The sequence below is a fragment of the Oxyura jamaicensis genome, chromosome 4 (assembly GCF_011077185.1).
Source record: "Oxyura jamaicensis isolate SHBP4307 breed ruddy duck chromosome 4, BPBGC_Ojam_1.0, whole genome shotgun sequence".
NCBI classification, from domain to species: domain Eukaryota; kingdom Metazoa; phylum Chordata; class Aves; order Anseriformes; family Anatidae; genus Oxyura; species Oxyura jamaicensis.
The window spans coordinates 67,625,450-67,647,543 of NC_048896.1; the positions used below are offsets into that span (position 1 = coordinate 67,625,450).

The 22,094-nt window shown below is 39.7% G+C and overlaps 2 protein-coding genes across 2 annotated transcripts in view; one reads left to right on the top strand and one right to left on the bottom strand.

Annotated features, from left to right (window-relative positions):
* The window catches only part of LOC118167136 (multifunctional protein ADE2), a 29,941-nt gene extending 25,056 nt beyond the window's left edge, over window positions 1–4,885 (bottom strand). Inside the window, exons 1-2 of the mRNA XM_035326379.1 lie at window positions 4,508–4,885; window positions 3,390–3,479 (exon numbers count right to left, since the gene is read on the bottom strand). Coding sequence (XP_035182270.1) covers window positions 3,390–3,479; window positions 4,508–4,637 — 220 coding nt within the window. The 5' untranslated portion in view covers window positions 4,638–4,885. The remainder of the gene's footprint in view (window positions 1–3,389; window positions 3,480–4,507) is intronic.
* Window positions 1–22,094, top strand: part of PPAT (phosphoribosyl pyrophosphate amidotransferase) — a 44,848-nt gene that overhangs the window by 16,790 nt on the left and 5,964 nt on the right. Inside the window, exons 2-6 of the mRNA XM_035326381.1 lie at window positions 15,195–15,261; window positions 18,675–18,881; window positions 20,274–20,386; window positions 20,475–20,620; window positions 21,850–21,922. Of these exons, the coding sequence (XP_035182272.1) occupies window positions 15,195–15,261; window positions 18,675–18,881; window positions 20,274–20,386; window positions 20,475–20,620; window positions 21,850–21,922 (606 nt within the window). The remainder of the gene's footprint in view (window positions 1–15,194; window positions 15,262–18,674; window positions 18,882–20,273; window positions 20,387–20,474; window positions 20,621–21,849; window positions 21,923–22,094) is intronic.

The window sequence follows — 22,094 nt, forward strand, 5'->3', positions numbered from 1 at the left end:
ATTCAGAAGAAGCCAACATAAGTGCCTGAGTACGTACTGACTTAAGATCCTAACTTTAAACAACCATTTAAAAAAAAAAAAAAAAAAACACTTTGCTTTAGCAATGCACCTTGGCAGTGTCACAACTTACTCTGAATTTCTCATAAGACAGACATACAGTAAAATATGCAAGGCATATGCAAGGCACCAACAAATCTAAAGAATAATGACAAGAAAAGTAATTTGATGGGAACAAAAAACTCATTGTCGATGTTTTTAAGAACTTTGGGCTACTAGCATTCCTTAGAGTTTTGTTTTTGTCTCCACTGTTGTTTCCCACAGTACCTCAGATATAATCAAGTGCCTCAAATTTAATTAAATACCTGTACACAGTCTGTGGTGATGCTGCAAAGTCTGACATGTTTGGAACATACACATGTGGAGTTTGAACTGACTGATCACCATGTGTGCAAACTGAAGCAATTTGTCTCTTCTAAATAGATTTCCAGAAATAGCTGCCCTTAAACACGAGCCCATGAAGTATAAAACAGCAGTCAAAATGAGTAAGGTTTTATTTCCAGATTGATTTAATATGGATAGGTGTTAGCAGGAAAGAGAAAATTTAGTGACCCTTGGCTTTCTCTAGCTGCTTTTTCCAAGAACTATCTGGTTTTGTGACTGATACGATACTCTTGCACCCTCTGCTGGCCAGTCTGTTGAGAAAGTTCCTCCAGTACAATACAATGCTCTGAGAGAAACTTTGAATAAAGTTGCAGTCTGTAGGAGAACATGTAAGGATTTATTTATCTCTGTCTGTTCCTTCTCAGGTGCACACTGGCTACTCTTTAAGTAGCAAATACATTTGTGCAGAGGTGAAAAAAAATGCAATGAAACAGGAAATAACTAGGCATTTACCTGCAACTGAAACATTTGTCCTTTAACTAACACCATCTTAATCTTTTTCCTTGCTGGCGTATGGCAAACCTGACTGGACAGTTTATGGATTAGCAGTGGAGATGATGTTACCATGGCTGATAACACAGATACACCTGTAAGAGCGTGAGAATCACGTGTACTTTGGAGGAAGCTGGTGCAACTCTGCACATTTATGCTACTGCTGTTGCCAGAAAGCAGATGGCTGCCCAGGCTTGCTAATATATATAGACAAATGTGCACTTAACTCTGACTGCAGAGTACATTAACTCCATGTACAAATTAGGAAGATGACCCAACATGAAAACCCAGTGAAAGGTTCACTGAATTTCTTAATTGTCTTTTTAATAATAATTCTTAAAAAAAAACGTTAAATGTATGTATATATTATGACTGCATGTTTGTTGAGTAACAGTTTTCTCTGAAAGTCCTGCTGAATAGGTAATAGTCCTCAAGAAGTCATATCCTAAAAGCTATAGATTGTCAGAGATCTACTGGCATCAGAGAACCCGCATAACATGATATCTCTTCCTGATTGCCTTTTTCACTATTTATCATCAAATGAGTTTATGAATACAAAGGTACATATAATCTCATAACAGTTTTCTTACTTTGAATTCGTTTGAACTATCAGAGAAAGGCATGTACCACATTAGAGAACAGAATGATATTGCAATGTAAAAAGTGTGCCTTTGTTCTCTGCTTTATGTAATACCTAATTATGTTACTATAAACAACACAAAAGTCTAAGTCTTCTTCACCACCTGTGGTAAAATGATTAGAGCCTGTATTGTTCATTTGGGAATGAGGGAAATAGTTTTGGAAGCTGAAACTGCATCTTATTAAGAAAGAGTGCTGTTTTTTGCCCTTTTTTTTTTTGCCCCATAGAAGTTTGGACAGTAGTCTACTGAATGAGCAGACTAAGCCAGAGAAACTTAATGAAACACTTGCTATTTTAGTCCTTGCCCACAAAATCATACTGCAATTGCAATTACCCGGAAACAAACAAACAGTGCTGTTAAATACATATATTTGAGAAGGGAAATGGTAACCACTGTAAACTACAGATATCTAACAGCTACACTCATCCTGACATAACGTTAAAAATGCAAAAAATGAGTACTCAAAACTGTACTGGAAGTATAAAGCTAACTTTTTCTTAAGTAACTGATTTGGAAGCTTGTGATCCAGAATAGTTACAGTATTGCATAGCTGCAAGCAGCTGGTAACTATACCAGATGACAGTTTAGTGTCACTGCTGAATCTATGACACATTACAGTGTCTTGCTACTGCTCATATACATGAAGTAGTATTACTTGCTGATGGGAGGAAATGGAATTTGATGCATTTTGCAAATTGTCTTAACTGGACCTCACAGAGTGCAGGTTATGATTTCTTACGTATTTTGTCTCTTTCAAAATGAAGTCCCTGTAGGAAATGCACTTTCCATGACAACCTATTTTTCCCTAATGAATGCCTCTGTGCTCGTGGTGATCTGCTAAAAGGCCAGTTACCTATTTCTTTGTGAGTAAATTTTAATTAATAAATGTAATTATATTTGAGTGGTGAGGCAAGCACACTACAGTGTCCAGTATTATACCTCAGATTACCTCTCATCATCAACCATATCTTTACATAGTAGTCATAGCTGTTTCTTTCCTTATATGCAGAGCTGCCAGATTCTCTGCAGAAGTATTTACACTAATATCATGTGTCAGAAGATTTTTAATTTGACATTAAAACCTTTCAGGTTCACATTAGGCCATTTAAATTTCTGTCAGAGTACTCCTTTACACCTAATTTACGAGCATATTCTGCCTCATGCTACTGAAGGAGACCATGAGGTGCTCTCTACTGTGGAGAGACACATCTGTCAGTCTTTCAGGCTTTCATACATGCTTCTAGGTGAATGTTGAATTCCCACACTTCCCCCAAAAGTTATGCCTTCAGACATAAGCCATAATATTTCTTTGTAAAGAGCATATGACCTTCGTTTTTTACCAGCCACCATGAAATGGAGAGTGATACTTTGAAATGAAATTTTTACCTTAACATGAGTTTTTGCAGAATTATATTAAGTACTGATCTAATTATGTTGTGAAGAAGAGAATACTGTGTTAACCTTTGCACAGGAGACTGAACAATTCTGTTCCCTGGGGACTTACAGCTTAAGTAAAAGTAAATGCAACAATACATCACACTCAACTTGCTTAAATCAGTAGTTTCTTCTTTATGTCTTGGACCCTGAATCTTCAAAAATATTATTTACTAGACTGTTTTTACCAAATTTAGCAGAGCACTGAGAATGTGCACATGTATGCCTGTATTAAAAGTATGGTTACCATTATTGTGTTACCTCCTTAAAAGTTTTTAGGCCTCTGCATTTTTGGTCATTACAATGCACGCTCATTTTAGAAATCCATCTGAGCTTACTAAATGTAGGAATTTGTATAAAATAGAAGACTTTTCCGTTTACCTGAGTCAGAAACTTTCTTTATATCTGCAATCTGTAGGTCTTCTGACATAATACTAACAGAGTCCTCTTCACCTGTGTCTCCAGGCATTTCTGTGTAAATAATGCTATGTTAATCAGGGCACCGCATTTGTGTTCTGCATAAGAACAGCTGTGCTGTGTCAAATCAAATGAGCTATCCAACCCAGGATCCTCCTTATGCCAGCAGTCAGTAGTAGATGCATAAGTAAAGAGTCTACAAACAGCAACTGAAGAGTGAAACTTCCCCAAAAACACTTTCATAATTTTGGGGCAGAGAATGTACGCTCATCTTTGTGTTACCTTTTTCTTCATTGATTTCTTCCATTAACCTACTAGCTTCTAGACTTATACGTGGCCACCGTAACACCCACTGTGTAGGATTCTTACTGTGTAATGATCACTTTAAAGTTTATTTTTGTTATTAAACAACAGGCCAGTTCCTGGCTGAACATTAATAAATAAACAAATAACTCTTATGCAGTGTAGGTTCAGTCTCCTAATTCTGCATTAAACCACCCAGTACCAAGTTATCCATCAATAAGCACACAAAAATGAAGGCCAGTTCTGACAGCATTCTTTGTGCCAGAATTTATTCTTTTCACAATAGGTGTCCCATGACCTGGGGAGTCTTGCTCCAAAGGCCAGTAAAACTGGACTTATTGGGGACTATAAGAGAAAGACAGGTTAAAATGTTAATTTTTAACTCAAGTCTATAAGTACAGACTTCTTTTGCTCAGTGTCTTCATTTTTCCAGTAACAGTCTGACCATTTCTCAGATCCATTTTTATCTAAGCTCGGAACAGTCCCTTCAGATATGATTTTGATTGGAATGGTCTCTCTGTATCTTTGTCTTACCCTACATCTCCCTCTTATCTTTCTCTTTTTGTTTTCCAGTTCTATAAAAAAATGTCTGGGGCAATCACACAACAATATTCATTAACTACCGGACAAAACAATAAATTTCCGTTCTGGGTTCCCCACCCACCCCACCCAGCAAACTGGTTAATCTAGCTGCTTGGTTTCTTTGGTTCTTTTAAGGTCTCCGTAGGGCTGGAAAAAGTAAAACTTTTAAATGATATATGGGTAGCTGAAGTACTTACCTACGGTGTCCTTTTCTGATTTTGCTTCTGTCCATTCTGGAGGCCTCCCGCTTTCCTCATTATCTGATTTATTTTCTTGTTCCATGGCGCTGTGCCCCAGAATAGCATCCAGTTCATTAAAAAATTTCATACTTTTACTTGTACTCCCTGAGCCTTGGGCATTTTTTACACTCCTGTATTCATGTTTCAGATTTTTATATTTTGTCCTGCACTGCTTCCAGTCCCTGACAATTCCGAACTTCCGAAGTCTGGCAGCAACATGTTCAAATATTCTTTTATTTCTCACTGTCCCCTCCAGTTGTTGCTGGATATTTTTGTCTGACCATATGTGTATCAGAGCTCTGACTTCATCAACAGTCCAGTGTTTTCCTCCTTCGTTTGCTACTGTTGGAATAAAAGCCGGAGTTTTAGAAGTCTCTACTGCTGACGGTGGATTACCTGCATCATGGGGGGTAGGGGAGAGACACAGGCGTGGGTTACCTGCATTAGGTAGGTGGGGTGGGGAAAGGAAAGGAAAGGACAGAGAGAATGAGAATGAAGCAAGTTGGTTCCTAACAAGTTTTCTCTCCAAGGAAAGATGGAGCAGAGGTGACATGAAAATCAAGGTATTGGTTATTAATTTGCTAACTTTTTGTTGTGACATCATTTTTGTCTTCTCTAGAAAGCCTGTGTTAAGGTAGTGCATATACATTTATTTAATCTGAGAAGAACACTTCTGCTCCCAAATATGTTTAACTTCTACTTGTAAGACCCTTGAGAATGACCTATTAACTTTTGTTGAGCCATAGGTCAGGAGCAGAGAACTCTCTGAATGGCACAATTATTATTGTGTATTATCAGCACGATAACAGGTTGGGTCCCAAGTCACTGACACTAGCATAAAGACTTTCTGCATTCATCTCATGCCTCTGGTTTTACACACATTCAGAACATCAGACTGAGTAAGGAGCTGAGGAATCTGATTCTTACTTCTGAACAAAGCACCACTTTCTTGAGGAGTGGAGGAATGGAGACTTCTGCCTTGAGTTACACAAGAACATTCGTGTGATACTGAGGCCAGCTCTCGTGAACCTCTCCCTTTCTCAGTATGGACCAGTATAAACATTAAGGTTTCAATGATCAAAAGGTTGTGTTTTTTGTTGTTGCTGTTTTTGTTTGTTTTGTTTTGTTTTAAATAAAAATTAAAATTTGAGTTATCTTACTTACTCTGCAGTAAGATTTTTTTTTTACCTTTTGCAGTCTCCAAGCTTTTTTTAAATATTAAGAGATAAAAGGAGATGTCATGCAATTATTGAAAACACTGAAATACAATCTCTTGCAATTTTTAAAAAAATGTTTCCTTATTTGTAATTAAGTATTTGCCTAAGGACTTAATTTTGATTATCAAATTAGTTTGCGAAGTTGTTTCTCATGTATTTTCCAAATCTTTACCCCGCCCAAAAAAAAAAAAAACTTTTAAAACCAACCCCAGTGCTTTATCAAAGAGAACAAACAGGAAAGTGCACAGTAATTGACTCTGTTTTCTGCATTCATGCTGAAGTGATAAAAGCCATTGCAAGTGTCTTATTCTAAAAGGGCAAGCCAAGCTATGGGGGTGGGTACTTCATAGTCACTGGGCTTTGTCTGACGGCAAAAATATCTGACCTTTGCTTGCACATACAGCTGCAGTAGAGCATACTTGTGTATAATAACCTGTCTGGGGACAAACTTGTCCTAGATACAGGCATTCTTTGCTCGTCTCATTCTAGTGGTAAAACTGTGCTGAGATACCAATATTTTTCCTGTTAGTCCTGTGTTAATTGGAACTCCCCAGCAGTCAGCCAACTGACGTGTTGCTGAGAAGGGTAATTTTCAGGTGACATATCAATTATGCTTTCTTAATTTCTTCCTGAGGGATAATGCTTGTTTACAGGTGAATGCAACCATAGGAATCGCAATGGTTAACAACTGCCAACATCAGATAAGCTTGATGTAGTCTCTGCTTTATGTGCTGGGAGCATGTCAACTATCCGTGTTTCCACATGGGTTCACTCTTCACTACTGGAGAGCACCAGGGAGACTGGAGAGAAAAACCCCAGAGGAAGAACAGAAGGTGCCTCCTCCACTGGCTCTGCATTTCTCAGTCAAAGCCATACAGTAGTATGCGTGGTTTGAGAGGGAAACAGTTTCTGTAGTTCTTGTGTAAGTCATTAATATATTAATTTACAACTGAGCTCACTTTCAGTTATGAACATCCGTTTGGATGGCTCATTCATTCTTCTATATGCAGAGCAGGTAGAGGAGAGTAGAAAATGGTTGCTAGGTTTGTTCCTCCTTCCCTTTAAAAATTTTGTGAATAAAAATATTTTACCAATAAGCACAGCTTTAAGACAGAGTGGTTATAGTCACTGTAAAATTTTAAGTCTCAACTGTATTTTAGCTCAAATTTGTTTAAAATGACTTACAAAATCATTAAGACAGGGTACCAGGATTTTCTAAACCCAAAGATGTCTTTATGCCATATTGGACATTTTTCTAAGCTTCAAAAGTGAGCAATCTGCTGAAATGAAACCAAATTATTAAGCAATATAGGTATGTACGGCTCAATATTTCTTTCAGTGGTGTTTGAAATAGCACCTGAAATCTAAAAACTAAGAGAAGTGCTAGAGAAGACTTCTCAGTATCAATATATACGTGAGAGCCCCGTGCAATTTAAGTTATTTTGCTGGCTTTGTAGAAAGCAGCTTTCCCAGAACTCAAGTGCTTTAGCAGGTCAAACAAATCTATTTGGCAGTGTGTTACAGGAGCACCGATGAATAACACAGACCTATTCCCATAAATTTTGATTCAGATACAGCAGGAAAAGTTTTGTTTTTATATATATGTATACAGTTGCGTGTAAATTTCTTGTCTCTTCCTTAATTTCTTGTTATGCTGGCAAAAGGAGTGTAGTTTGCACTCTAAAACCTGTAAGTTTAGCTGGGGACTTACTTTCCTCTCTGAGTATCGCACCTTGGAGATGATTCTCTAGTGAAAGTTGTGACTGGATTGGGGGACTGGGATGTATGCTGGGGCACAGAGAGATGTCAGAAATGGAAAGAGCACTTGGGATATTCAGGACAGTGCATCCAGACAAGAAATGAGCTCATTAGTTCTCTCTGATTCTCCCTGAAATGCATTCAGGTTTCTCCATGCCCTTTAGCAGCCCCTTGAAGGGGCTCACAACTAGGATTTTCTCCCTGCTTCTTGCTTGCCATATTTGTGCCTTTGCTCTGTAATGACTTCCCTTAGCGAGACTGCTAGAGTGAGCAGTTTCCAGATGAGTTGTTGTACCCTTGGCTGGGCTGAAGCTTTGCTCACCACCCCTTGCTTGGAGAGAGGACACATTTGCTGTGAAGCCCATTGCACATTGGATTACTCAGTGGGAGAGGTCTGACCCTGCATCTCTCTCCTGGCTGAGGCCATTCACTCGTGCTGCCTTAAGCAGAAATTACGAGTTGGAGAGAATCCACAAGTTGACGTGTGTATCACACGCTACTATTTGGCACTTAACAAAATGAATGTGGCTAATTCAATTATACTATAGCAAGAGATGTGCTTTGAGCCTGAACAGTGGTCAAGCAGGAGGCACATCATGTGTGGTGGACAGTATCTAGAGAAGCACGGGACTGCTAAGTACCAAAACCGGGAATGAGATGGTGCACAAATGTGGCTGGTTTAAAGCTATGCTGATGAGAAATGGAACAATAGCTTGAATATGCCATCAGAAAGCACTTTGACACCAATGCTGCTTTTTAGTTTTTGGTCTCTGCACCATCATACTATACCTAGTTGAACTGGTCTGACACGTGACATAAAAAGTAGTGGATCTCCTGGAGCATCCTCATCATCTTCTAAAGAAACTGATATTTCACCTGGGAAGGAAAGAGTTTTCAGATAAAAATAGTATGGACAAAATTAGCTTATATTTTTGTTTTAGTGAAAATGTCCATACACAATGAGATTATTAACTTTGCAGTTTCCACACTCAATTTGTACTCAGTTTAAAGGGCCAGGAGTTACAGGAGGTAAATTAAATTATTTTACATCTTAAATATGAAGCTCGTCAGAAATATTCTTTATTTTGAAATGTAGAAACTGACTAGATTCTAGTGACCAGTGTGCTTTTCTGACTCTCAGTATTTAGAGTGGATAGCACATGTATAGTTGAAAAGCAGAGAATGTAAAGTAATAGATGGTAAAAAAGAGCGGACTTTGCACATAGATTCAGATAAACACAAACCCATTTATATAACCAAACAGTTTCCAGGAAGAACATTTAGAGAAGAGTAGGAAGAAAACATGAACATTCTACAAAGGGTTCTGGAAATCTCTGAGATTCATTAATGGCACACAGAATGCAGGAAACTACTTTGACTAGAAATCAGACACATATTTGTAGCCGACTGGATTCAATCTAGCTTTTTTACAGTATTTCATTCCTTACAGTCCTTTAAAAAGCAGTGTTATAGCAATTGCCGTGTGAGTTTGGAAAGCAGCATACATAAGTCAGGTTATGAATCAGCTTAATGTTCACAGAGCACTTTTCAATTGTGCTGTATTCAACACATCTTGTTGACAGCAGGTATGAAATGCTGATTTCATAAGCATGCTGAGTGAGCTGCTGTCCCTTCCAGCCCGGTAGGTGACGGGGAGCGAAGTTACCTGTTCAGCGGTAATGACTCATATTCACCGCGGCCTGATCTCTAACTGCTCCCAGCTGGCCACCTTGTTTCGTGGCAGGAGCTGCTACCCCCTGCGGTGGGTGGGCAGAAGGAAAGGTGTGCTCCTGCCTCCTTCACTAGTGCCAGGGCTCAGCTCTGTCTGTCTGAGAGCTGCATGGCAAACTACAGAGAGGGGAGAGGAATTCTTTGTTGGGATGCTGCTGAGTGGGGCATCTGTAGGCACGGGGATGAGAAAGCCTTCTTTACACTCTGCTATTTAAAAAGAAACTATTTAATGCCATAAGTAAACAAGAAAAGTTAACACAAACTGTTATATTTGAAAGAAATAATATTTGATGGGAGAAAAAAGTATTTGTTGAGCGAAAATGTTCGTATGCATGTATGGCATACCCTTATTAAAAAACGTACATATATAAAATACTTGTAAATGACATGTTTGATGTTGAAAACCAGACAATGAAAACTACGTATGAGTGCCATTTTCAAGTCAGCATTTATAAAGGAGCTTTTTGCATTTCTAGAAGCTGTGTAAATTTAGTACCTACAATAATATTTTTGCTGCTGGTGCACTTCTCTTCTGACTTGATAACTTTTCTATAGATGCTGTTGTAAAGTGAAGGGCAATATTAACTATGTTAATATTTCAACATAAAGCAAGAAATACAAGAGATCGTAAATTACAGGAATTACGAGGTGAGCTTTGCTTTTGTAAATCAAATGCTCGATTTGTTAATACTTGTTCTAACTTGAAATAATCCGAACTGGCTAACAAACTGAGAAGATCAGTTATTTGAACTTTTAATGAATTATACCTTTTAAAATTATTATTTAAGCTATAGCTATGTCTTTGCCCTGAAATAGTGTATTTTGGGAAGACAACATGAACATCATGGGCCTGCACTGCTGTATGTACTTTGTGGAAAGCATCATCTTTCCATGAATGAGCTGGGATTTGGTGTATGTTGCTAGTGAGTTTGGCCTCAGACACCTTTCTCTTAGATTTGATTATGATTTTAATTATTACTTTCTTCAATTACACTTCCAACAGAAAACTGCTTTTACAAGCTATGAAAAACACCTCAGGGAAACGCTATAGAAATACCACTCAGTCCCATAAAAGTAGTCTTTTTTTTTTTTTTTTCCTTCTTCTCCTTCCTCTTCCCCCCCAGCAGTCTCCCAGTATTTGAGAGAATCAAATAAATCAAACACAAAAACTTGATTTGTAGCTTTATGTGAAGGATGGGTATGAGTATTTAGACTGAGGCTAAGTACAATGGTAAAAATAAAGTATTTTCTTTGGGAGCATGCACTGTCCTGCATCATGCATTTTACAGAATGAATTAGTACATCTACTAAGTTATCCAAATGAAATAAGAAATGCATACTGAACATTATTATTTGGCACAGGTTTTAATTTACTGATAGCCTTTTGTTCTTCCTGTGCCTCCTATCCAAGGCAGAAGCTTAAGCATCCTTGGTTCCTCCAGCACTGCCAAAATAAGGCTTCTCAGCCTCTTTTGAAAGAGGGGGAGGGAACACACCTCCCTCCTCTCCTGTGGTTGAACAGAAGAAACTCAGGAGGACGTCTGCAAGGACACAGATGTACTTTGGTATTTTTTGCCTTACAAGAGGGTATCCACAGTCCCATTCCTCCCCAAGGCAGATGAGGTGCTGTGAGGCTCATTGCTGGGTAGGCACATGGCCTGTGGCGAGTCCCATTTCCACCTGTGGGAGTGCTACCTTCAGATCTGCCCTCACGGGAAGGCTTCTGACCATCAGAGCCATAAATGCCACTTCAGCCTCACAACTGCCCTGCAACACACTGAGCTCAGCAGCTCCTCCCTTCACAGACACCGCAACTCTGACTACGATGGGAAAGGACTGGGCCCCTAAAGCAGCATCATTTGCTTGACTTTGTGTCCTTAAATGAAGGATGTTCTCAGGGGTATGCTCTCTGTCCTTCCCTACAGGTGTACGTACGTACGGGGTATGACCCTCCAGGAAAGGATAACTAAAGCATGCTATGTTCTTAATTCTTTTAAATCGCTGAACAGAAGTTACTGATCCTTAAATACACCCTGGTGTTCGTGTAGGTATGCCACACGTAGCTGCAGGATGCTTCATACCTTAGGATGTTGCCATTGTGGCTGAATTACAGTTGTGGGAAGCTTTGCATTTAAATTCTTATCATTAGTGTTATTACAGTTAGTTGCATTTAATTTGTGTTTATCCATAAAATAGCTGGCTTTTTTTTTTTTCCTAAAGCAATTAAGAGAAATGCACTTAAGAGGGTATTTAATCATATCACCTTTAAAACCAGATTGTGCCAATGCTTCAAAATGAGGTGTGTCTCAACAAGGGGGCAAAGATGTTTGTGTTTTGTTTTATTCCAGTTTGGGATTCACAACTGCTATTAAAACCTTTTCTGGTTTAAATTTCCTAGAGGCCTAAAGCAGGTGAGAATTAACAGTTGGTGCAAACTGCATCAAAATACAGAGGATAACCCAAGTCCAGGTCTTGAGAAGGACACTCACTATCTCAGCTTCACATAGTCCTCAGGAGCTAACAGTTTGTATTAGCCAAAGATTTGGCTCTCAGTTCTGCATGTTTAAAAATAAAAATGGAATGTAGTAGCAATATATAGTGCAGAGAACAGATGTTAAAATAGTATAAAATTGCTGTTTCATTTTAAGTGGCTTGTGAAAGACTAGAGGCTTTCTACTAATGATGACAAATTAAGGTCAAGCTTTTACCTAAGGTAAAGAATGGCAAGAGAAATGTTAATTCCTTTTTCTCAGACCTGTACCACAACATAGTAGGGGGAGCCTTGGAAGAGTACAAGGGCAAGCTCGATGTCCAGCACCTTTCTGTGCTTTTAGCAATCTCCTCTGATACTAATTCAGTGTTGTTGTTTTTCTTTAAAAAGACTCACAATCTTAAGTAATGTAAACATTCACATACTGTGGGCAAAAATGGAGCTAAGCTTTGTATTCCTCTTTTTAGCCATTTTATTTTGATACTCCTAACTGTTATTGGGGCTTGTGCTTTGGTGACATTTATAATGTGATGAGGAGATTTGGGTGCTGTCAAATAGCAGATTGACCCTATTGAAATGTTAAGCACAGCTTAAATGCGTATGTAGAGAGGGCTGAATAAAACAAGAGATGCAACTAATTCAGTAAGAAACCCTCCAGAATAAATAAAAGCAGTGGAATTTACTTGTTTTGCCTCTGAATATTCCAATAAACACAAACATTTTGACTTTCCTCACTATATTGTAATTTTTCATGAGAAGTTATTAAACATCCTTTGTTTCTCAAAAAAAAAAAATGAAGTTAATTGCTTACAAAATAATTTACCTTCAGTTGTCATATCTGAAATTTCATTTACAGAGAAATAGGGGTAAAAATCAGGAATTTCGGTTATACCACAGAAAACAGTTGATGACATTTTCCACATTAGCTTTCATTTTTCTCTAAGTTTATGTCTGAGCTGGAGCTCCACTGAGCTCCAAAGTATTGCAAATAAATGTCAAAGGGAAAAACAAAAACATAACCCAAACCGGCCAGTTTTCCTTAATTTAGGGTTTGAACTCGGTGCAGGAGCCTTAACACCAGTGAGTACTTGCCGAGGCTTTAATGTTAGCAAAATTTGGTGAGAATTAGGCTGTATTTACAGGCTTCGACACTGGTGGGTGCTCACATTTTTCTGCCCTGCGCCAGGAGCGCATCCAGTCAGTCGCTGCTCGCAGCGCTGCCGGGGCTGGGCAGCCTCAGCCACAAACTTGGGCTTTGGGTCTGTTTGCCCTGGCTCGTTTGTGCGTTTGTTTGGTTTTAAAGCAAAGAGAGGAAATAGCAAGAGTTTTTTTTTTTTTTTTTTACCTTGGGTGCTGTCTGTGGTGGGGCTGGCGTTCAGCCGCGCCTCGGTCGCGGAGCACCTGCCGTTTTCTTCAGCGCCTAACTGCAGGACAGGTTCATATCGCAATATGGCATCCAGGTCGTGGAAAAACTTCATGGTTTTAGTAGCATCCCCGGAGTTGTGGGCGTATTTAACCGTTCTGTATTCGTACTTGAGGTTTTTGTACTTTGCCCGGCACTGTTTCCAATCCCTGCAAACTCCTAACTCCTGCAGCCTTTTGGCAATGTAGATGAATATCCCTTTATTCCTCAGGGTGCCGCGGAGCTGCTTCCTGATGCTTTTCTCGGACCAGATGCTTAGCAAGGCTTTAACCTCCTCCTCAGTCCAGTGCTTCCCCACTCCACACTCCATGTTGAAAGTGACCTGGAAATGATTCACTATTTCTAGCCAAGATCTGGTTCCCTAGGCAACCAGGCGCCTGGTTGTCAGCGCCGCGCTCCGCCGCACCGCCCCGAGCCGCTGCGGGGCCCGAGCGCGGGCGGCACTTCGGCCTGCGGGCGGCCGGACCCCCACGGAGCCCACCCGAGCCGCTCGGCGGCCATGTGGGTCTCCCCGGCCTCACACGAGAAACCGTGCCGGCATCGCCACCGGGTCGCCATCGGGGCGAAAAACACGGGTGTTTCTGGCTTCCTCTGAGGAGGAACGGCACCTGTGTGGGAAAACGGGCAGGGGACAGGCAGTGTGGGCGTCCTGCGTGGGCACCGCCGCGGCTCCTCGTGAAGCTGCCGCCCGGGCCGCAGTGCGTGTAGGTGGCAGGTTTCCAGAGGCGGGCTGGCAGCAACGTGGGCATGATTCAAGCCTTCCTGCGTGGGGGGTGTTTTAAAACTGGGGGCCGCCTACACACGGTGTTAATGCTCATTAATTACAAGTGATGATTTAATAAAACGCTCGCCTATGTAAATTCGCCTAAGTGGCAAAATTGCATAAGCTTTGCACTTCCCGTCTGCTTGTGCTTACTTTTCTGCCATTAGCACTACAAAAAAAAAAGATATAAACTGCCTAGTTGCCAAGGCCTTTCACTCAGGATGTCTGCTTCTCTCACCGTTTCATTTTGGAGATGTTTAAAGGGACAGCATCGATACTGAAATGGAAATCGTCTGTAATATTACAAGTTGCTGGATGCGGTGTATCAGTTAGCTGTAATGCCAGGCTTTGTGTTTTCAATCTGGGGCAATCTTCCTGAGTTAAATGTGTTTAGGAATGTCCCCGTTGTGGCGAAACGACCACACCAGCGAGCACCAGGCTACGTGTGCAGGGATCAATAACTTCAGCCTCCTTTATTGAGGACAGGCTCCCTTCTTATACATCAGCTCCACAAGCAGTGCTTTCCCACCGGCTATTCATCGGTTAACAGCTTTGCCCGGCAACAGCAAACATTTAGCAACTCCCATGTCTTAAGGGTTGGAGAACAAGCAGTTGGAGACAGCAAGGCGTCTCCTGAATCACCCTGCTTTGTTCTTTCCAACTTCTTCACATTCCTCAGGGCCTCATCGTCACCAGCCCGATGTTATCGCCAGCCACGGGGCTTGTCGACCCCCATGGCGATCCTCCCACAGTTAGCTGTGCAAATGCCTGCTTGATTGCTTAAGTGCAAGAGTTCAAAAGCTTTTACACAGGTGATCGGTGAAAGAGACAATGCATTCCCTAAAGCAAAACCAGCAGTTTAAGACAAAGCGCCCCAAACCCCGACAGAAATGCAGTAATGCTGCGGAGCCTACTGCTGGAGCCTGGAGTACCAGCACTGCAAAGTGGCTTTGCAGATTAAGCATCTGCTGTTATTTTGTGCCCACACTGAAATCGGACTGCAGTAAGAGGCTGAGCCAGTGCTTATTAATGGAAAGATTCCCACTGAATTCAGCGGGCTTAGGCACAAACCTTATGTGACTGTTTTCAATTAAGCGTAACACGGGCAAGAAACCACTGTTTTGATTACAAGCCTGTAAAATGAAACAATAAACATACATTAAAATTTCATCTTGTAAAGAACAGAGGAAAACCCACCAATCTATAGTAAGGTACAGCGTTTTATTCCAAGCATTTCATGTTTAATTGTATTTTGTCCATAGGGGCCAGGAGAGTGCTGGAATTGTGACAAGTGATGGAGAGTCATCCCAGGCATTCAAAGTGCACAAGGTAAAATGTAAATACTTTGTACATGCCCGACCGAGATGCATGACAGTTTGTTTCAGTGAGAAAACTGAATAATTAGAAAGAGGGGAAGCAACGTGTTTTGATTAATTGTTTTGGTTTGTCAGAGTGCTAATATCCAATTCTGTTATTTGTGCTATTTCTGACTTAAGTACACGTTTAAAACAGATATGCCAACATTATCCCTGCTGGTTGTATCCATGCACAGTGGCAGACACACAGAAATGTTCACATCAGGCTATTGTGTTCCTAAAAAGCAGTTAGCAAAGTCAACCTGCAGCTAAAGTGTTAACTCCAGAGATTTGGAAGAGTTCATCACAGCTTGAGAAAGAGAAAAGGAAAATAGTTACAGGTTCTGCACAAGCAAGTGGATGACATTCTTAGTGAGAATCAAGGCAGTGGCAGCTACTGTACCCATAGGTGAAAATGAACAAAACAGATGATTGAATGGAGACCTGAGAAGGTCACCCAGTGTTTCTCAAGCTAAGAGAATCCCCAGGGATTTAAAAAAACATAAAACGGCCACAGCCTCTGAAGTATTATGCCAGGAGAATCCCTGCATTTTCTGAGACAAGTTTTGTTCATTCTGTTTCAAATAGTAATGTGGAAAAAATAATCATCAGCCTATTAAACCCTGGAAGAGCAATGTATAGGAAATAAAACTATTTCAGCAGACAAAACCACAGGGCAATTCTTGATGCCAGTGTGCTCTCTGACCACAGTCTGAAAGCAATTTGTCTGGGGTCTCCGAGGAAGATTAATTAAGCTGTTCAAATCAGTGTAAGAGTAAGACCCGTTTTGTTGCAGCAGCATGTATTTCAACGTGTGCACAGTCTTATCTCTTGAGCGTCATGTTTGTCTCCTCTTCCGGAATTTCCCCCCCTCCTGTTACTTAGAGCCTGATCCTCCCCCCTACACACTTTTAAATGCCAGTTTTCTGAACTACTGCACCGTGTTGTCTGTTCTTCATTCCTGCTCCTGCTTGGGTTTCAACTTTCTTTAAAGTTTACAGAAACTGCAACTTCCTTTTAAAGTGAGCTTTAAAAGATAAATCCTGTACTAGAATATATTTCTTAGAATGAACTTCTAGCAGTCAATACAATAATCTGCAGTTTCCATGTTAGTGAGCTGACATACTTGGCTGTCATGCTAAAAATTTAATTGACTATCATATCAGCTTTGATATTTTAAGTGTGTGTATATCCTTGAAATACCTTTATCAGCTACATCACTTTAAAAAAACATAATAACCACAGTGTAATAAAGAGCCTGTGGAGTACAACAGATATGACGAGTAATCCCAGAAGTAGTGCCAATGTAATGAGCATTCCGGTCTGTTACGCTAGTGGAAATAAGTTTACAAGTCTAACTTGTAAACTAGATGATTAAAAAAAAAAAAAAAAAAAAGTTAGGATGCTACTGTGTCCATTTTTCCTCCAAACCCCAGCTGACTATTCTTAGCAGAGACAACAGAATGGAAAAGGTGCCTGCTGCTCCCTGCATTGATTTACAACCCAGTGCGTTAGTGCAAACTCACCTTTGTCAACAGCTTAAGCCAATGCTCGAATTAGAGTACAAACTGTACTGCCTACCTATGGCGTGGGTATGTGCTCCTTTCTGATTGTTACTGGCATTTGACAACAGATTTATAGTCCTTGACAAAGGCAATTAATCCATTGTTTTAAACTCTCCCAGAAGACTCATCCAGATTTGTCTGTTGGAGCCTTTCAGCTAGACTTGTATAAGAAAACATTAGTGTCATAGATGTACTGGCTCAGGATGTGGAAAAACTTAAATCTCTTGTATAGATGTAGTAGATGTACTGGCTCAGGATGTGGAAAAACTTAAATCTCTTGTATAGATGTAGTGATGTCAGTAGCAGAAAGGCTTTGTCTGACTGTTGCATGCTTGAATATGCAGAAGAATCTATATTGAAGTAGCTATATTATCATGTTCTGGTATGTACCAGGCTTCCTGTAATACAGATGTCAGATCGTCTTCACTGGGATTTTTTTATACTGGTGCCATTCACATTTACTGTCCTACACCAGCACAGTCTAAATCAGCAAAATATTTCAAGCTGCATTTTAAAGATTATGTACTCGTGTCACCAATTCTGTTTTAAAATGTCATTGCTTGTTTAAGCTATAGCAGTGCTTCAAATAGCCATGCCCACTGACATTGGACCTGTGAAATGCCAGATCTCCTGTCAGGATAAAACTGGCCAAAGTAAAAAAAGAGTGTGACTGTATTTCTGTACATGGTAGACTCTAGGCAAGCTTCATGTCATCTGTGAGACAACAGATGATATCTGATCTGGCATAAAGTTTGCTGAACCATTCAAGTAAACCTATACTAGTTTGACTGCTGAGGCAATAACTTTTTAACATGACAGTTAAGTATCCTAAAACCACATGTGCAAACACAGCCTTTTAATATTCTGACTCTCTATCAGTCGCAGAAGAAAATACCCTAAAGCTTGGCTTTCTTTAAGCTGCTTTGATTGAGCTCTGAAAACATATTTCCATCCTCTCTGTCTCATCCCACTGTCTTCTTGTACCCACAGCACAGACTATGAACCATTCATGACTTTCCAATCTCTCCCATTTATCTGTGCCCATCCTAAGAGTGTTGTTACCATGTGTGATTTCATGTATATCACAATTACTATGCATGATAGAGAAACCGAGGCTTAGAAGGATGTAAATATTTTCCACAGGCAGCAGAAGAAGCAGGGATTGTAGGAGGGTTTGGAATCCAGTCTTGATTTCCTCTCTGTGTGCATTTTTTTTTTTTTTTTTTTGTTTTTCAGACTATTCTTGCTGCTAAATTGTGTTTGTTGCCAAAAGGAGCTCCTGATGGCTGACTAAAAAGCCTTGACGCATTTCTGCTTTAGATAGAAGGCAACCTGAATGTATGAAAAGTTTGTTTCAAGTAAACAGAAAAAAAACTCTAGAAAAAAAAGCTTTGTTTCTAATATTGGCAGGAATGACTGCAATCTGATAAATGTTGTCATAGACCCAATATAAAAGTAAATCAAATATACTGCTAACTTGTAAGTAGTATTCTCTAAGTAGAATTTCCTTCTCACAACTTTTTTTCTTCTTTAAACACCACAACAGTTCAGCAGTGTTTTTCAGAAAATGTATTTTTAGTCAGGGAATAGATTGTTCTGTGAAAACCCTCAGCACAACAACGTATAATGCTTTGTTTAAAAACAGGAGTAATGGGATCTGACATAGCACTGTGATACCTACTCAGCTTCTTTGTTTCCTGTGGCTTTCAGGTTATTTCCCCTTCTCGCAGAGTTTTAATGCAGTACCAAAACCAAACACAAGCAGAAATGAGCAAATTGCCAGAAAAACAAAACACTTTTTTTTTTTCTTTTTCTCCCAAAGGGAATGGGTCTTATAAATCACGTGTTCAATGCAGACAGCCTGAAGAAGCTGTATGTTTCAAACCTTGGTATTGGGCACACCAGGTACTCTACCTCCGGGATCTCTGAGCTGCAGAACTGCCAGCCTTTTGTTGTAGAAACTCTTCATGGCAAGATCGCTGTGGCACACAACGGTGAACTAACAAATGCCGTGCGACTGAGGAGGAAGGTCAGTACCTCCCCTGGGAAGCTCCAGCATCATTTAGGTCTGAGTATGAGGCAGCAATGAGCAAAAACTTTGCTGTGACATGTCCTTAATACCAAACTACTTGGTGTAGTGAGGGAGCACCATCATCAAAATAGATAATTTGTGGGAAAAAACTCCTGGAGAGAAGAGGCATTTGTAACTGTCACAGGGGAAAACTCACCAGTCCTCTAGACTGATGGTACATTCCTGTAGGACAAGTGAGAAAACTACCTCAGCCATAACGGGGGATCCTGGCTTGAAGCTCTCCTCATTTGTTATGGCTGATAGAAGCAGAAAATCATATGCTTAGAGTTAGTAGAGGCATAATAATAAGGTGAAGTAATTGTAGTATGTTCTTGTTTGGAATATTGTCTTTTTATTTCTGCCTTGCAAAATTCATCATGAACACTGTCAGGACATAAACACATAAGGAGATCATCAAGCGCCAGATTTTGTAGTGTGTTTGGCTGCAAGGATATGTGTTAAAGAACCTGTTTAAAATCTAGCAGATGTTTCATTGTGAAATCTGTTCTATCTTAAGTTCCAGCCAAAAGCTAGAGGACATAATTTTCCTTTGTAGCAAGGCAAACATATGACATGCTTAAAGTAACCTATCCCATCTTTAATCAGGTTAACAAGCGTATTTAATGGATGAGAGAGAAAAACAACGGGGAGGAAATGTAGATGGAAAGTGGAGAATCCATGTTACTTGAGAGTTAGAATGATTTCTAAAGACAAAATCCAGTAACTGTAGTGCCTACAGCACTGAATAGGTTGTAATAGTTGGCTGAATACACTGCAGATTCTCAGCTTCCTTAGAAGCATAAATACATCAGGACAGAACAATTTGACTGACCAAGTCTAGAAAACCCTAGCAAAAAAAAGGGGAGATTTCAGCTTTTTAATTCCACTCCGCTTTCCTTCACACCTTTTATTTTTGCTTTGTGCCCTGACCACCATTCTGTCTTGGCATCTCTCTTCTCTTTCTGTATCTTCTATAGGTACATGTTTTCCCCCATGCATATTTTACCTCTCTTCCCAGAGCAAGCAGAAACACAACGCTGATTAAATGGCCCAAACATGACTTTATGTCCTGAATATCGGTGAATGAATACTTTTGGCTGTGTATGAAGCAAAGGAATGTGATAGAAAGGGAGAAGTGCAGTTGCAGACATAGATGATTGTACCAGTTCTTCTTCCATATTTGGTTTGTTGGAAGAAAGTTGATTTTATGATGATCTAATCGTCTAAAGCACTGATATGTTTGAAAACATTTCTTCATTGTATAAAGGTATTGTTAAATTAAAATCCAAGCAGTGTTATGTGAGATCATTTTTTTAGTGCTGGTAACACTTTTGTTTTGTGTCTTAAAAGCTTATGCGGCATGGTGTAGGACTGTCGACCAGTTCTGACAGTGAATTGATCACCCAGCTGCTGGCTTTCACACCTCCTCTAGAAAACGATGACACTGCCGATTGGGTAGCAAGGTGAGGACAGGTTTCAGAATCAAGAACAGCAATCTGTTCTCAGCATGGCGTGCAACCCATGATTATGTTCACTTATGTCTCATTGCAGAATAAAAAATTTAATGAATGAAACTCCAACTTCTTATTCGTTGCTAATTATGCATAAAGACATAATTTATGCAGTACGTGATCCGTATGGAAATCGTCCACTCTGCATTGGTCGCCTTATTCCAGTAGGGGACATGAACGGAAAAGGTAAACCATACATATATATTCATATTTGTACACATATATACATTTAAATATATGTATAGTTTGTGCATTAAATCATCAATATAAATAATTACAGCTGCATTTACTGAGGTGGAAATAGGAATATTTGATGCAAAAGTCAGTTTTTAAAATTCAAAACAAAAGTGGTGTAAGGAAAAAATAATTTGTAGGAAGCTGGCAAACATCTTTTCTGTTCCCAGCAAAAGTGAATCCGTGTTGCCTGCTGACAGTGTCAGAATTAGGCAGCCCAACTGTAATAGAATATTATTGAAAATCTAACTAAATTCTTACCATCTCAATGGGAAAGCAAGGATGAACAGAATCACAGCTGGGGTTGGAAAGCACCTTGGAGATGACCTGCTCCAGCCTGCCTGCTCAGGCAGAGCCACCTGGAGCTATTTGCCCAGGACTATATCCAGCCCAGAAACAAGTCTGTTTTCCTTCTTTCTGCTGGGATAAGATGGTGAAAAAGTGTCGGTTTACTGGCAATGTATTTCTAGCTTCCAAGCACTTCTAGTCATACTTAGTTTGGTAATGGAACACTATCAAATCAGTTGATGGGAAAAAGTCCTTGCAGCTCTCATTTAGCCTGCAAATCAACATGTTCCCTAAAGTGAGATTAAAATCTGGTCATTTGTATGAAAATAATTTAAAGGCAAACAAGTAAATGCTTTCATAGCTTCAGAAAATTTGGTAAATTAAACCAAAATAAAAATTACCAAGATTATTATCAAACACTAATACCCTGTGCTGTGGTTTGATCTATCCTGTGCCTATACTCTTCCTTCAATCCAGTATCCATTGTAGTCAAAAGGATCTATCCATTGATGCATTTAACATAGGAAAAGGAAGGAATTTCTTGTCCAAATAAAAGTAATTATGTATATCTAAAGCAATTGAACTAGAACTGGGCAAGGCTGAAATACTGCAGAAATAACATCTGAACTGTCAATTTTTGTGAACCATAGATATGATGCTGTTACTTCCCATTCTGCCTAGAACAAGTTTATGATGCTTGCATTTTTTTTAATAATATTAAAGAAACTTTGGAATGCTAAACCTTATAGTTAGAACTCACAACAATTTGTAATTGTGCACTTGGCAACCTAAACTGTAGCAAGCCAGGTACTGCATTAAGATATGCAATGTGTGTGGTGGTAATGGTAGCAAGAATTGTGGAATCCAACAGTAACTGAAATCTTTTATTTCAGGAAAGGATAACAGTGAAACAGAAGGATGGGTAGTCTCCTCTGAATCCTGTAGCTTTTTATCTATTGGTGCAGAGTAAGTGTTCCAATTCTCACTTTATCTGAAAGATCTCCTCAGGCAGCAATTCAACATTAAACCTCAAACTGCCAAATATCATAATCTTTAACAAGGTGAAAGACGTGAAGGGTTAGTTTGTCAAGCTGCTTGGAGGTTTTTTGCCAACTGTCTTTTGTTAGTTTATTTTCTT